Below are 14,794 nucleotides of genomic sequence, written 5' to 3'. Positions count from 1 at the left end.
TGTGCAATTTCAGGTGTTCGAGTGTAACATGAGCTTTTTGCAAAGGATAATGTGATTTATCCATCCGCTGATGTTTTCAGCGGTAGTGTTTTCAAGGAAGCTTTTTACCGTTGCATTGATTGCTTTTTATTGTATGTAGCTGATCGAAGTGATTTGCTAGTATTTCTGCTTTATCTTTGTTTGTGAAGGTTGTTTGTGGAGAATACAGGCATGGGTTGGAACGGGTTTTCGAGGGATTAGATTGTTTTCCAGGGCGATGAGCCCTTAGGAATTGTGATGATATTATTCATTTGTTTAAGATGTCTGAGGCATATGCGTTGCTACTATCACGTAAACTTAAGGGTTGGTTGATGAAATAAAATAGCTGAGACGTAACACAACTATTAATTTTGTTTTAATTAAACTTTATTATGAATTCAGCAATCACAATGTAACGCACACTGAATTAACATAAATCACAATTCACTCTAACCACGTTATGTAAGACTTAGTTACAACGATACGTTAGGTACGCGACTATTATAAGGGTAGAGACCGGTAAAGATATGTTGACTATTCTAAGGATACAGAATAAGTAAGTTTTTCTGGCGATACTATGTCTGAGAAAGGCTAGAGGTAGGTGTGTCTAAGGACACGGGACTATCGGATTTGTTGATGACAATTTTGGTTAAGGAAGTGAGGGCAGTAGACACCGTCTCCGATTGGATAATAAGACGGTTGGTGGACCAGGAAGGGTTTTAGCCGCCCTCGCGAGAAAGTTGCTAACGGAACATATCAGATGTGAAGAAAACCAACTTTCTAGGCTAACACGTGGTAGACAATAAACGTAAAGGGAAATCTAAGACAAGAAATACTCGCTTGGTCCGAAGGACCTTAACTATGAAAATGCCAAGACCCCTGGTGGGTACTTGAGACTATTGAGGGTACGCACCAAGAATGTCCAGACATCTGGGTGCCACCCTGTCTGCGGTGTGTGGCCTGGTCTCTGATGTGAATCAACGTTACACTACCTCCGTCTAATTCTATTTCTAAACTTGATTAGATTAACAATGTATTATAAAAAAATAATTGTTCCCATCTTATGGAAGCATTACCGGCCTCCTTATGGTTGCCGGATTGAAAAAAACTAACCCAAATATATTAATGATATTCACTTTTAATTAAGTTTTAAAGACATTTCTAACAATCTCGCATATGCACGTTGTGCACGGAGTCTTGAAGCTCGCTAAAACCCTTGTTTATAAACAGAAGATAAGCGACCGGTGGCCGTAACCAATACTAATGCTTACGCTACTACAGGCGCGTGCCTAAATAGAATTCACTACTATGGTACCAGCAATTTTTCAGGAATATCTTAGAAGCTATGTGACCTTACATATATAGAAAAATATTGTTCAAAGTTTTGAGTTTTACAACATATCCAAAAATACATAGAAATCGGAGGATAGTTAGCTTTTCTACAGTTTTGCCCTCTCTTTTTATGATAGGACAATGCCGGAGGAAAGCATTATTCGATATTTTTCTTATCACGCCATAATAACCAAAAAAAGAAATATTGAATTGATTTAATTTATGGTGAGGCTACAAAAAACTTTATAAAAACTTCACGCAGAAAGATATTTTAAGAAAAATCATTCTTCTCAAAAAAGTTTCAACCATATTTTTTAATTATTTTGTAAAACAGGTAGTATTAAACCATTTAAAAGAAAATGACTGAAGTCTACTACTAGAGAAGATACAGAAACTATTACTTGTAATAATATCATCACAATGAACAGACAAGAAATACCCGAACAACAGATACTAGCCTATTCATGTCTGATACTAGATTTTGATGCTGCTATTGATCAAACATATTACCATATGTGCTTTTTAAGTGGAAAGTTACCTTATATAAATTACATACACCTTTGTTATTAAAGTATTGCACGCAGCAAGTACATTTATTTATATGTTATTAGTTTGTTACATAATAAATGTACTACATACATAAAGTGATTAATTAATGGTTGTATGTTTTCGAAAGAAACATTAGTTAAAAATGTTAAGAAGAAGAAAAAATAAAAGTAGTAAATTTGCTCGAATGAACGAAGAGGAACGTGTACGTTATATGCAACATAGACTTGAATTTGAGTTAGAAACCAAAAGGCGTAAACAACAATTAATCGCTATTTTTACTAAGGTATAAGATATAATTTATTAAATTTTCTTATTATAGCATTTTAAATTTAAATTATTACAGAATAAATTAAAACGCGAAGAGGTATTTTCAAAATTAAATATTGCCAAAATTAATGAAAAGTGGAGGTATGTTTTGCGACAAATAAAATGTAAGGAACTTCATAAAGATGTAACACATCTTCATACAACTTTTGGTAGAGCAATAAGAACTAAGGATGCAACAATTTCTTATTTATATAATGAATTAAAAATAGCAGATGCAGATCACAAAAAACTTCAAGAAACACATATTTTATTAATCAATAATATAATTGGTATTTTCATAACTATTTGTATAAAAATTATGAATCTATAATATCGTTATTTCTTATGTTTATTTTCAAATTCATATAAATTCATAATCTTTCTTTTAATATTATATAGGGAAATACAAACAAAAATTGACAGAGTTACATGATACATGTACATTTAATAATACTAACACAAATAATATGGTAGAGTTAACTGAATTGAGAAATCACATGGAACAGTGCTATAAGGAAATTTCTAATAATATAAGCAGAAAAAGTACAATTTTTAATCATACACAAACTATAAGAAAAACATACAATGCTGTTAATATTTTTAATATTTTGTACTTGGTAATAATATTAATTTACTATATAGGAAGTTATTAATCAAAATTTTGTAAATGATTTTATTAAATATGCTAGGAGGAAGATATGACATCAAATCTTCTGCATCAGTCTTTTTCAAACATAGAAAAATTCTGGGAACAGTTATATAGAATAATAAATGAATATCAAAGAATAGTTGAAAACAAAAGAATACAGTATGAGTATTTAAAAGAACAAGATAACATTGATCGAATGTGTATATTGCGGTATCCGAAAGTATGCTTACAGTTACAAAGTATTATTGAAAGATTAAAAGGCAATGTACACATATTATCACAAAAAAGAAATGAAAAAATTGCAAAACTCCAAATAACAGATATAAAAATAAAGGAAAAATACAAAAATATTAAATATGAATTAACTATAACTCAAATGATAAATTCTGTACAGTTGAAAAAATTGGCTATTAAAAGCAATGAAGTATTAAAAGTAAGAAAACATATGTTTTTTATTATAATTATTTTCCTGCACTTTTATGGTATAATAATGCTTTTTATTTTTAGCATTTACAAAGACTTATGGAAAAAGGTTGCACAATTCTTGAAATAATTAAAATATGCTCCAATTTGGAACCTTTATTTTTTAACTTGAAGAAATATTTTATACAAAATACAGTACATAATGAATGTGCTGATACTAATGTAAGAGACAAAATAAAACAAATATAGTTTATGTTATTGCAATGATATTCCAAACAAATTATTTCAGATTCCTGAATCATGTGCTAAAATCAGTAACTTTTGGGAATATTATAATTATATAAAAGTAAATAATATTATGTTAAGGAAAGAAAGTAACAAGCTTTGTAGAGAGAATAAAAAATTAAAACATAAACTGCAAGCATACTTCTTGGTGGATTCTGGCTTAACATATCCAATTACTCTATCTTTGACTTGAAATCTTTTGTTTAGTTATCCTTTATAATCATAAATAAAAAAATAAATAATATAGTAGTAAATACTTAAATTTCAATGAATCGGGAGTTCACATTGTAATTTTTTTATAACAGGCATCGATTTTACTCCAGGAATAGCCATGAACTTTTGACCCCTTTGATAAGGAAAAAAAGAAATCTAGCAAGACGTGAAATACTACCTGATGTCTAATATTTTATTTATAATATATAGATTGGGTTATGCTGCGCTCTCGAGACATAGAGCAGTGGAAAGTCTACTGAATTTAAGCGGAATGATTCTATTGGCATTTAAGTACCTATTACTGTACAGATAATAAAATGTATTTTGCAAAAATGTATTCGTATATATCATGTTGTATTGTATTAGATTAACGATGAATAAAAATTCCACCGCCTAGCTCTAAATATTTATATGGTCTAGCACGAATACGACCTTTTACAGGGTGAAAGAAGATCTTTTCTTTTGGTATAATAGTTTCAGATTCCAAATAAATGTCGAAACATGCTCGTAATCGCTGAAGTTGCGCAGATAATGTCGGCGGTTTTATCCACATGACATTTACTTCCCTTTCAATATCTCTTAAAATATCTACAGACGCAGGTACTATAGGATTTATACTTATATTAAATACCGGTGCTATTTTTGGATAATCTGGTTTTATAGCTATTCTTGCAATTAATTCATCTAAAACAAATATTGTAAGTTTAATGAATCATGAATGGATTAATGAATAATATAAAAGAAAGATTTATGTATTAAATAATTCTATATCTTACTATTGCCCCGACGAAGTACAGCCTCATAAAAGATGTCTAACGAAGATACTAATCCTTGTTCTTGAAAAATGGGATTTACGCTATTACAATAATTACTCCACGAAATTGTTGAGAATCTTTGTAAAATTGTACTAAGTTTTTGTGGTAAAATATCGTTATTAGTAGTAAAATTTGGGAAATTTCCACATTCTAATTGTCTAATCTCCGTACATAACTCTAATCTTGCTATTACACGTCTTTTGATTTCTCTCAACACACATTCAACACTATCTTGTGTTATTTCGCAACTCGTAAACTGTAAAATATTAATATATAGATTACTCGAAAATAATTTATGTAATAAACGCGATGTATCAATACGTGTATATTATATTAAAATTTTTATACTTTTTGCTCTCTCGTATCCAGTGAAATAAAATGTAATCCAGCCATTCTTTGTGCCCATTTATATGGGATTCCTAATCCAAGTGATGAAAATTGGCCTAAATTATGTCGATTCAATTGATAATAATTAGCAGGATTTGGGCTCTCTAATCCTAAATCTCGTGGATATAATTCCCGTAAAATCGATTCTGATATAAGCATATCTCTATTTAAAAAAAAACAAAGAGAATTTGTAGCCAACTATAATAAAAAAGCAACAACAATATTTGCACTATAAATGATGTAGTGTATAAAATACGATATACCCTGTACTAATGCCCATAATACCATCAGTTTTTAATTTTGATTCCACAGTTACAACTTTCAGAGACATCATGTAATAAAATTGCAATGTCAGCTTTGTTTCATCTGAAAATTTGTGTTTTAATATATTCTATTTCAGTTTATAATTATCTATTAATTTTTGTGAATACTAACTTTTCAATTTAATAATTATCTTTACGTTTAAAGGATGCCTTTGTAACAGTTTTGTTCTTTTCTCTTCTTGCCTAGCTTCTCTAGATAACCTATGATGTCTTTTTTTATGTACAGGTGTTTCTTCTGTAACATTTTCAGAAACAGTTTCAGCATCTGAATCAGATTCTTGTAATCCATCCTGATTATTTGCACGCTTTGCTTCTTCTTCATCACCTTCTACTTTTACTATTATAGAATTATCTGGAAGAAAAATCTCATCAAAAATAAAGCAATAAAATATAAAATACTTGGGCAATAAAAAAAGTGATACCATATGCATCTCTGTATGCAGATGCCTTTGCATAAAGAACATACAGTGGTGATGCAAGTAATGTCGCTTTATGATGTTCTTGTCTAACTTTATCCAACAACAAACCAAGGCTTTCTTGTAATGGCTTGCTTGCCTGGAAAGATTAATGGTGATTTTAGTTCAATTATGAATAAAAAACTATCCTCTACAAAAATGTCAAAAATACTTCTAATATAGTGCGAAGTTGTGGAGCAAGATTATCAAGTCGAGTTTGTTTTGATTCGATACTCAATGCTACTGCCTTTTTATTCTCTGTCAATTCATCACACAAAGCGGCTAGTTGTTTTCTTTGCGTTAATTCCCATTCTAGGCGTGCTAGTCTTAGTTGATGAGGATTATGTTTTGTTATTTCCTGCAACATCATTTTATATAGATATGTAAACAAAGATAACTTTAATTTAAATTTATTTCATACCAGCCTAGAAATATTTTCAGGTGCTTCCTTGTAAAATTCTTCTTCTGATACAAGTTGTATCAATTCATCTTTAGACCTATACATTAATACATACATATATACATTATATATCAATTACATTAAGTCTAAAACTAAATTAAAAGAATTTTAAATAAACAACAATTACTTGAATTGAAGACATTTAACAACTTCTTTCTTTAAGTGCATTACTTCATATAACAGGTTTTGTAAATGTAAATGTCTGCTATCGACAGAACTTTTTGAAGATATAAGAGAATCTCTTGCAAATTTTGTACGAAATTTTTCCATTCTATTCAATTTTTTTAGTTCAATAAATGCTAATGATGTCTGAATCTGAAGTTCATGTATTTCATCTTTAGCCTAAAAGTATGAAATTTAAACTTATTAAATTGCATTTATTTTTCTAATGAAATTTAGTTTCTCCTTGATTGATATACAAACGTTTACATCCCCAGTGGTTTTTAATTTTGCAATTTTATTCATAGCCGCACGTATATTATCACAGGTAGATAGAAAACTTTCAGAATCATTTTCTGGTAAACGTTCTATAGCTTCCTTTTCTTCATAACTAATTATAACCTAAATATGAAGAATAGATACTTGAAAATTGAAGGAAATTCCTGTATAAAGTGATATTACCTTATATATATCTCCATCTTTCAAAGATATTCCAGAATTTCCACTAACTGATTTTCTCCTTTTTTTTGTATTATCAGAATCATTTTCTTTGCCCATTTCTTTTGGTTTCGTAAAACTTGTTATGCGTTAAATTACACGGATGAAAAGGAAGAAGGTTAGCTTTATTCACGTCTTGATTCTAATTAAGATAATCAAGATTATTTTATTACGTTATTTATAGAAATTTATAAACATGTCTGAAAGTGTAGAAAAATGATAATCAATCTCATTCTGTAGTGTTTACATATAAACACATTCTATGCATACATATAATGTTTGATATAATGATATATGCTGTATTCTATACTTCACAGCATTGAATGTAAACAAATAGAGTAAGGGTTATATATGTATATAATAATTATTCTAATTAACTTATTATTTTATGTGACCTTATATCTTTTAATGTAAAAATATACTTGATTTTTAACATGTTTAAAAAAATAATTTTTCTTAAAGAAAAAGGTTAAAAATGAAGTATACGAATTGACCCCGACGTGATTTGAACACGCAACCTTCTGATCTGGAGTCAGACGCGCTACCGTTGCGCCACGGAGTCTGTATGGTTCGATCTTTCCTCTTATTATTTTAACCCTCATACATAATATTATATACAATGAAACAGAATATAACATATAGAATAACTCAGCTAAATGGAATCACCTAAATATTGTCTTTATTTATTATTTTGTGAAAAAACTTCAGAATAAAATTACACTATTTTAAGGGCTTCACGCAACGATGAAAATAGTTTTTCTGGTTGTCATTTTCTTTTTACGAGACTGCAAGATAATCAGTTTTTTAAATAGGGCACTATATTTATTCTCCGATATCTTTCTGGAGAGCGAAGAAATAAATTCAGCGACCTTAATAAGTATATCACTCCTATCATTCAATTTTGAAACATTTGTGTCTGAAGTACATACAGGGGCGGCGTGACCTTTTGCGGGGCCGGGTTCAGAAATTTTCCGGGGCCTGAATACACATTCATATCCTACACTTAAATTTTACAACGAGGAATTATTTATTTACAAATGTTGTTACATATTATATATTTTTTATAAGCAGTTGTTTAAACAAATCCAAGTAATATTTTTTCGCATCGCAAAAAATTCAATGAAAGTACAAAATCTGTAATCATGTATGACTTTTGCAAAAAGCTATTGATGCAGCCAAATAAAATTACACTTAACTTGAACCTATATAAACTATAAACAAAAGACAAGAATTAGGTTTAAATTAGGTCTTATTTTATTCGGCTGTCGCGCCGTAGGTCAGGCGGGTACTACAATACGCTGCCAGAAACGCTCAATTCTACTTTTACTAATGTGTGTAGTAAATGTATATACACGTACTAATCAGTGAATGCAACTATTGAGCTGACGCTTCTATTACTGTATTCTTATAACTTATATATGTTTATGATTATTATGTTTGTTAGTTTATAATTACTTAATATTAACTTATAAGACTTATTTAAAGATCATAATGTATGTAACCAGATTTAACATAATGGACACATATAATACATGTATGGGTATAACAATTTTGTAATTAAAATTGCATTTTAAATTCGATTTATATTATATATTTGTATATATGTACATATACGTTTATAATATGCATCATATTCGTTATAACATACATAGCTCTCATATTTTGTTCATAAAGAATGTTGCAATTGATTATTTGTACGTTAGGATTTAAATTTGAATTTAGTACGGCGTCCTTTGATTCGTTACTTTCAAATGTATTTTATTTACTATGTTAAATAAAAAGTGTTAATACATGTATTTAGAAACAAAATCATGGTGAATTGTATTGTAATATGAAATAAAATTTAATTTGGGAAGTGTATTTGTGGTTTGTATGATAATATCAAGCGTAAGTTTTTACAAAGATGTGACATGTATATATAGAAGATTGATATAAATCCTCCTTTGTCCTGTTTTTTTATATAATAAGTTATTTAATTAGTTTGGACTAGATTACTAATTTGTGGAAAATATATAATCAATTAGTAACACATGCATTTTTCATCTTTTGAATATCGATATGTATCTAACCTCCATCATTCTACAGTATGAATTTACATCTTTTAATGTAGATTGTGTTGCGGATGAAAAATATATTATAGATTGAGAAATAGGATGGTCGAGGAAAATCGTATTAATGAAAGTTTTCCTGAAGACAATATGGAAATTAGTGAAGAGAATGTTTTACACGAAGATGAAAAAGGTGGAATAAAGGTGGATGATGATATATATATACCACCACCTCTTAAAGTAATTAACGAAGTTGATGCTAATGGCCCTAGATTAATGATCACTAAGATTGTTAATGAAAATTTCAAAAGTTACGGAGGTACACAGGTTATTGGCCCATTTCACAAGGTAAATATTAGATAACTAAAAAGTTTCAATAAGAATTATTGATAAACTGGAAGCCATAGTATCGATTTATCAATTTTCTTTGTTTATAGTGTTTTTCAGCAATTGTTGGGCCAAATGGTAGTGGTAAAAGCAATGTTATAGATTCAATGTTATTTGTATTTGGGTATAGAGCATCTAAGATTAGATCAAAAAAGATATCAGTTTTAATACATAACTCGAATGAATATCAAGATGTTAATAGCTGTACAGTATCTGTATATTTCCACAAAATAATTGATAAGGTATATTACATATTAGAAAAGATTATCTTTTATCAAGCTTTATGAATTAGTAATGTTATTTCTCTCTATTTTCCAGTTGCAAATGGATTATGATATAGTGCCAAACAGTGAATTTGTTATATCGCGGACAGCATTTAAAGATAATTCATCTTATTATGAACTAAATAAAAAAAAAGTACAGTTCAAAGAGATTGCAAAACTTTTAAGATCTTATGGTGTAGATTTAGATCACAATCGCTTTCTAATTTTGCAGGTATGCATTTTATTATCTATTACTTTACAATATATAACTTTTTATTACTTTACGCTATATTACATTATATTATATTATTAGGGAGAAGTTGAACAAATAGCAATGATGAAGCCTAAGGCACAAAATGAAAATGATACTGGTATGCTTGAGTTTTTGGAAGATATAATTGGAACAGTTCGTTATAAAGAACCATTAGAAAAACTATCAAACAAAATAGAACTTTTATCAGAACATAGGGTGGAGAAATTGAACCGCCTCAAAATTGTTGAAAAAGAAAAAGCAGCTCTTGAAGAACCCATGCAAGAAGCTATTCAATACTTGCAATTAGAAAATGCAATTACGAAATTACAGCATCAACTTTATTGTTATCAAAGGTAAACTATTTTGAAAACTATACTGTGCTTGAGTTTGACAACAAATTTTTTTAGATTTGAAACATCAAAAGAAATTGTGGAACAGGAAAATAAAATTAATGAAATGGATAAAGATTTATCAGATCTTGTAAACAAAATGGAAGAAATTGATCATGATAAAGAGCAGAAAAAGAAAGTGATTAAGGAAAAAAGTGCAACATGGAACAATTTACAGAAACACAAGGATGAAATTGCAACAGAATTTGATAAAGTTCGAAAATATGACGAATCACTTCATGCAGAATTAGTGGAAACAAATAAAAGACGAAAAGCTAACATTGCATCTTTAAAAACTGTAAAATTTATTTTATTACCCTTATAAAAAAGATTAGGATAATTATTTTATTAATTTTATTACTAGTTATTAATTATAATAAATAAATAATTAAATAAATAATTAATTACTCTCTATAGGAAAAATCTAAATTAGAAGAACTGTATAAAGTCCCAGAAAAAAGTATAAAAGATATCCAAGAATGTGAGGAACTTGTCGACAAACACTCGAAAAATAAGGAAAATGAGGAAGTAGTATTGGAAAAGTTGATGGCTGAATTAAGTAAGAAGACTAAACCACTATTGAATGACCGTTCCGAACTTGAGAAAGAGCTAATATCTTTAAGAAAGGATGTTAATCAAGCACAAGCAGCATTTGATATTGCTAAATCTGAGTTGGAACTGTATACCTCTATAGAATTAACAGAGAAAGAAAAATTAGAAAAATTAAAAGATTCTCTAAAATTAACAGTAGATAATTTAAAGACACGAAACGAACAACTACACGGCTTAGAAAACAAAATTCCTTATAGTGAAGGAGAATTAATAAAGGCACAACAAGATTTAAAAAAGATGAAAACAAAGGAAATTGAAATGACTTCAAAGCTGAAAAGGATGAGAATTTCATTTGAAGAACAAAAACTTGCTATGCAAGCAAATAAGTCAAGGAATAAAATTATAGACAGTTTAATGAGAGAAAAAAGGGAAGGTAGAATTCCTGGTGTTTTTGGAAGATTGGTATGTAAATTAATAGTGACTTAATGACTGAATATTGCTATCATACTGTTTAAAATTATTTCAAGGTCATTGTGTTGTTGAACTTGTCTTGATGTCGACTACAACTGTCGATCACAATTATAAAAAATATGTCGACCTTGGAATAATCCTCAAGGGAAATTGTAACTTTCAGGGAATTTAAATGTCTCTTACTCATTTTTTCTTATCTTCAATAGCAATGGAAATAATTTAGATATTTAATTTAAGTGAAATACCCTGTAACTGAGTATTGTCTGTTTGTTTGAAAGTGCAAGAAAAAATGGAAGGTATTTTTATCCAATTAGAATAACGTACATCTTTATTGCTGTGAAGATTGCTTGGAATAAATATATAGTGCATTATAAATATATCTCTTTCTAGAGAAAGTATTTTGTAGTACATATGTATAATAAGAATTTTATGTATCTGTTTATGTGTAGGGTGATCTTGGTGCTATAGACAGCAAATATGACATTGCAGTTTCAACAGCTTGTGGTCCCTTAGATAACATTGTAGTCGATACTGTAACAACTGCACAAACATGTATAACATTTCTTCGGCAAAACGATATTGGACGTGCAACGTTTATACCATTAGAAAAGCAACAGCGTTTAGTATCAAAATGTAAACAAAGAATACAAACTCCTGAGAATGTTCCAAGACTTTTTGATCTAATACAAGTTGAAGATGAAAGAGTATTACCAGCATTTTATTATGGATTACAAGATACTTTAGTGGCAAATGATTTAGATCAAGCAACACGTATTGCATATGGTTATAAACGTTTCAGAGTAGTTACTTTGAAAGGCGAATTAATAGAATTATCAGGAACAATGAGTGGAGGTGGAAGAACTGCAATGAAAGGGAGAATGGGACAAAAAGTTGTGAGAAATGAAATATGTATAGCAGATATTGAAACATTAGAGTCAGATTTAAATAAAACTTATGAAGAGTGCAATCAACTTAAAGCTAGATCTCAATCTTTAGAAAATCAGATTCATATGTTAAATGTAGGTTTAAAGGAAATGAAAGTTAATAAGGAAAAGTTGTACATCGAAATGAAGACATTAAGCGAACAAGAACCATCGTTATTGGCGCAAATTAAAGTTCAAGAGAAAAGAACTGTAGAATTAATATCAAACCCACAAAAAGTGCAACAGCTAAAGGAAGTGATGAACTCTGCAAAGGAAACTTTGGAAGATGTGCAAAAGAATTCAAAAACTGTTGAAAATCAGGTAATTCGTATTAATAAAGAAGTAGATACATTGTCAGGAAGTTTTGTGAAAAATCAACAAAAGAAGGTAGCTGACCTATCTAAAGCAATTGATACAGCTAAAGCTGAAATATGCAGATTGCAAGTTGCTATTAAAACAGCTGAGAGAAATGTAAAGAAAACCGAGCAACGAATAGAATGTTTAGAAAATGATGTACGTACTTGTGAACAAAAACTCCGTGATATTCAGAAAGAAAAGCAAAAATTAGAAGAACAAGGAAAAGAATATTTAAAAAAGCTTGAGAAATTCACGGAAGCTCTTTTAGAAAGAGACGAAGCTATGGCATCTTTTAAAGAAGAATTAGATATTTTGCAGGCTAGGGAGAATAAATTGAAAGCAATTAAAATAGATCTCGATCAGAAATTAAAAGAGCATAGAAATACAATTAAGGGTTTAAATCAAAAAATACCAGATTTCACAAGAAAAATAGCAAACTTAAAACTTCAAATAATACCCGGTGAAAATGTGGAAGAGTTGAAAGAATTAACAGAAGAGGAACTTAATGAATTGGAAGAAAAAGTTCTTATAGGAAATTTACAAAAAGCTAAGAAAAAGTTACCTATGGAAGTTCCAAATATGCAACTTATAGCAGAATATAAAGAAAAAGATGCATTATATTTACAACGTGCTGCTGATTTAGAAAAAATAACTACTGAACGCAATAGAATACGAGATATTTATGAAATAGCAAGGCGTCGAAAAATTCAAGAGTTTCTCGCAGGTTTTGCTATCATTACTGATAAATTAAAAGAGATGTATCAAATGATTACATTAGGTGGTGACGCTGAATTAGAATTGGTCGATTCTTTAGACCCCTTTAGCGAAGGAATTGCTTTTAGCGTAAGACCTCCAAAGAAATCTTGGAAAAATATTTGCAATCTTAGTGGTGGTGAAAAGACTTTAAGCTCTTTGGCTCTTGTATTTGCACTACACCACTATAAGCCCACTCCTTTATATTTTATGGATGAGATAGATGCTGCCTTAGATTTTAAAAATGTTTCAATTGTTGGAAATTATATTAAGGAAAGGACAAAAAATGCACAATTTATAATTATATCTTTAAGATCAAATATGTTTGAACTTGCGGATTATCTGGTTGGGATATACAAAACATACAACTGTACGAAGAGTGTTACGGTTGATTTGAAAAAGTATTATGAAAGAAATGGAATTGTCCCACCCACACAAATATCCTCTAGAAGTCTATATTCCACACAAACACAACAATTTGCTATGCAAAGTCAACACAAAGAAAATTGTACAACACAAAATATGAGTACTGTACAAAATACGGAAAATGTTCGAGAACCGAATGGGAATGCAGTTGAGTAAGTAAAATGAACTTTTTAAGACTCATACATTTCAGTTTTAAAGTTATATTGATCGAATTATGTTATATTTATTAATTTTATTTGAAATATTAGAAATATATCGAGAAATTAATTCGGAATTTCTGGTATTGATCAATAATTTATCTATAATTAATAAAATAAGAAGCTATTTCTAATTAATAAAAATGACGTATTTAACATATAATAAGAGATTAACGAAAGTTTAAAGATTTGATATTTCCAACAAACTATTCTCCTTTTCTTTTATTTTTCACTAATAAAATGAGTAAAACATAATATAGTAAAATGATATTAGTAAATTATAGAAAAATACAGAAAAATAAATGCAGAAAAAATAGTGCAAAATAAATATAAAGTAATAGACTATAAAATGTATTGTTTGTTATTACATTATAATTGTTGAAATTTTATCGATACACTCATTTGAATTAAAACTAAATGCATAAATTACAATTTATGCAATAAGTACGTTATATATTACTTTCTTTCAGATTGCCCGAATTAGGATTATGTCCAACACCAAAAAAAGCACCTAGTGAAAATACACATACAAATATTAATAATAGTAACATAAATGATGGCAATACTTGCGGCAAACCTTTAAAGAAGAAACGCAAGATATAAAATATATATGTTTGTTAATATTCAATGTATGTAGAAGATATATTTTTATATGCATAATATAATGCAAATCTGACCGACATAAATTATATGTAAGCTAGAAATAAATTTTTTTAAAAAACATGTATTTACCTACAATTTAATGAAAAAATTAAGATTGATTGCGATTCTTCCGAAAAAATAATAATTATAATAATATAGTGGTAAAGTAGACGATCTCCAATTAAGTATTAGAAAAATATTATTTTATGTAAAATATTATTATATGTATAATATTATTTCATTAATAATTTGCGGAAAAAA

The 14,794-nt window shown here is 28.8% G+C and overlaps 3 protein-coding genes and 1 non-coding gene across 5 annotated transcripts; 2 read left to right on the top strand and 2 right to left on the bottom strand.

Annotated features, from left to right (window-relative positions):
• The first annotated feature begins 1,345 nt into the window (after positions 1 to 1,345).
• LOC117237009 (dynein regulatory complex subunit 2) lies at positions 1,346 to 4,079 on the top strand. Its single transcript, XM_033500523.1, has 7 exons — positions 1,346 to 1,934; positions 2,027 to 2,182; positions 2,243 to 2,495; positions 2,605 to 2,822; positions 2,895 to 3,287; positions 3,362 to 3,499; positions 3,567 to 4,079. Exons 2-7 carry the CDS (start codon positions 2,042 to 2,044, stop codon positions 3,753 to 3,755), a joined length of 1,332 nt encoding a protein of 443 aa, XP_033356414.1. The 5' UTR covers positions 1,346 to 1,934; positions 2,027 to 2,041; the 3' UTR covers positions 3,756 to 4,079.
• Positions 4,080 to 4,093: 14 nt separating this feature from the next.
• Positions 4,094 to 6,932, bottom strand: LOC117237008 (THO complex subunit 5 homolog). The gene is made up of 11 exons (XM_033500522.1): positions 6,837 to 6,932; positions 6,639 to 6,776; positions 6,343 to 6,557; positions 6,177 to 6,252; positions 5,928 to 6,113; positions 5,723 to 5,855; positions 5,413 to 5,652; positions 5,241 to 5,343; positions 4,939 to 5,140; positions 4,552 to 4,846; positions 4,094 to 4,459 (listed from the first exon to the last, which is right to left on the bottom strand). Exons 1-11 carry the CDS (start codon positions 6,930 to 6,932, stop codon positions 4,143 to 4,145), a joined length of 2,001 nt encoding a protein of 666 aa, XP_033356413.1. The 3' UTR covers positions 4,094 to 4,142.
• Positions 6,933 to 7,362: 430 nt separating this feature from the next.
• On the bottom strand, positions 7,363 to 7,434 carry Trnaw-cca. Its single transcript has one exon. It is a non-coding gene; the product is annotated as a tRNA-Trp (tRNA).
• A 1,112-nt stretch (positions 7,435 to 8,546) lies between these two features.
• On the top strand, positions 8,547 to 14,601 carry LOC117237007 (structural maintenance of chromosomes protein 4). 2 transcript variants are annotated; one of them, XM_033500519.1, is made up of 9 exons: positions 8,547 to 8,759; positions 8,983 to 9,268; positions 9,358 to 9,549; positions 9,626 to 9,802; positions 9,884 to 10,176; positions 10,231 to 10,510; positions 10,630 to 11,226; positions 11,685 to 13,846; positions 14,362 to 14,601. In XM_033500519.1, the coding sequence occupies exons 2-9, from the start codon at positions 9,026 to 9,028 to the stop codon at positions 14,492 to 14,494; spliced, it is 4,077 nt and encodes a 1,358-aa protein (XP_033356410.1). In that variant the 5' UTR covers positions 8,547 to 8,759; positions 8,983 to 9,025; the 3' UTR covers positions 14,495 to 14,601. The 2 variants fall into 2 exon arrangements, with proteins under 2 accessions (XP_033356410.1, XP_033356412.1); XM_033500521.1 differs by lacking the exon at positions 8,547 to 8,759 and having other exon boundaries at positions 8,799 to 9,268.
• Positions 14,602 to 14,794: the final 193 nt, after the last annotated feature.

Source organism: Bombus vosnesenskii, unplaced genomic scaffold (assembly GCF_011952255.1).
Source record: "Bombus vosnesenskii isolate JDL3184/JDL3185 unplaced genomic scaffold, Bvos_JDL3184-5_v1.1 scf7180000013353, whole genome shotgun sequence".
In the NCBI taxonomy this organism is placed as follows: domain Eukaryota; kingdom Metazoa; phylum Arthropoda; class Insecta; order Hymenoptera; family Apidae; genus Bombus; species Bombus vosnesenskii.
Note: the sequence above shows the minus strand (reverse complement) of the source record. Positions and strands in the feature narration are given on the sequence as shown.

What these genes read in the sequence shown, in the direction of transcription:
- LOC117237009 (XM_033500523.1), top strand. Translation starts at nt 2,042, where the DNA reads ATGTTAAGAAGAAGAAAAAATAAAAGTAGTAAATTTGCTCGAATGAAC. An exon ending in TAATCGCTATTTTTACTAAG is followed by an intron (nt 2,183 to 2,242) that starts GTATAAGATATA and finishes AAATTATTACAG; the next exon opens with AATAAATTAAAACGCGAAGA. An exon ending in ATGAATGTGCTGATACTAAT is followed by an intron (nt 3,500 to 3,566) that starts GTAAGAGACAAA and finishes AAATTATTTCAG; the next exon opens with ATTCCTGAATCATGTGCTAA.
- LOC117237008 (XM_033500522.1), bottom strand. Translation starts at nt 6,932, where the DNA reads ATGGGCAAAGAAAATGATTCTGATAATACAAAAAAAAGGAGAAAATCA. An exon ending in AACTTCGCACTATATTAGAA is followed by an intron (nt 5,856 to 5,927) that starts GTATTTTTGACA and finishes TAATCTTTCCAG; the next exon opens with GCAAGCAAGCCATTACAAGA. An exon ending in GATAATTATTAAATTGAAAA is followed by an intron (nt 5,344 to 5,412) that starts GTTAGTATTCAC and finishes ACAAATTTTCAG; the next exon opens with ATGAAACAAAGCTGACATTG.
- LOC117237007 (XM_033500519.1), top strand. Translation starts at nt 9,026, where the DNA reads ATGGTCGAGGAAAATCGTATTAATGAAAGTTTTCCTGAAGACAATATG. An exon ending in TTATTGGCCCATTTCACAAG is followed by an intron (nt 9,269 to 9,357) that starts GTAAATATTAGA and finishes CTTTGTTTATAG; the next exon opens with TGTTTTTCAGCAATTGTTGG. An exon ending in CTGGTGTTTTTGGAAGATTG is followed by an intron (nt 11,227 to 11,684) that starts GTATGTAAATTA and finishes GTTTATGTGTAG; the next exon opens with GGTGATCTTGGTGCTATAGA.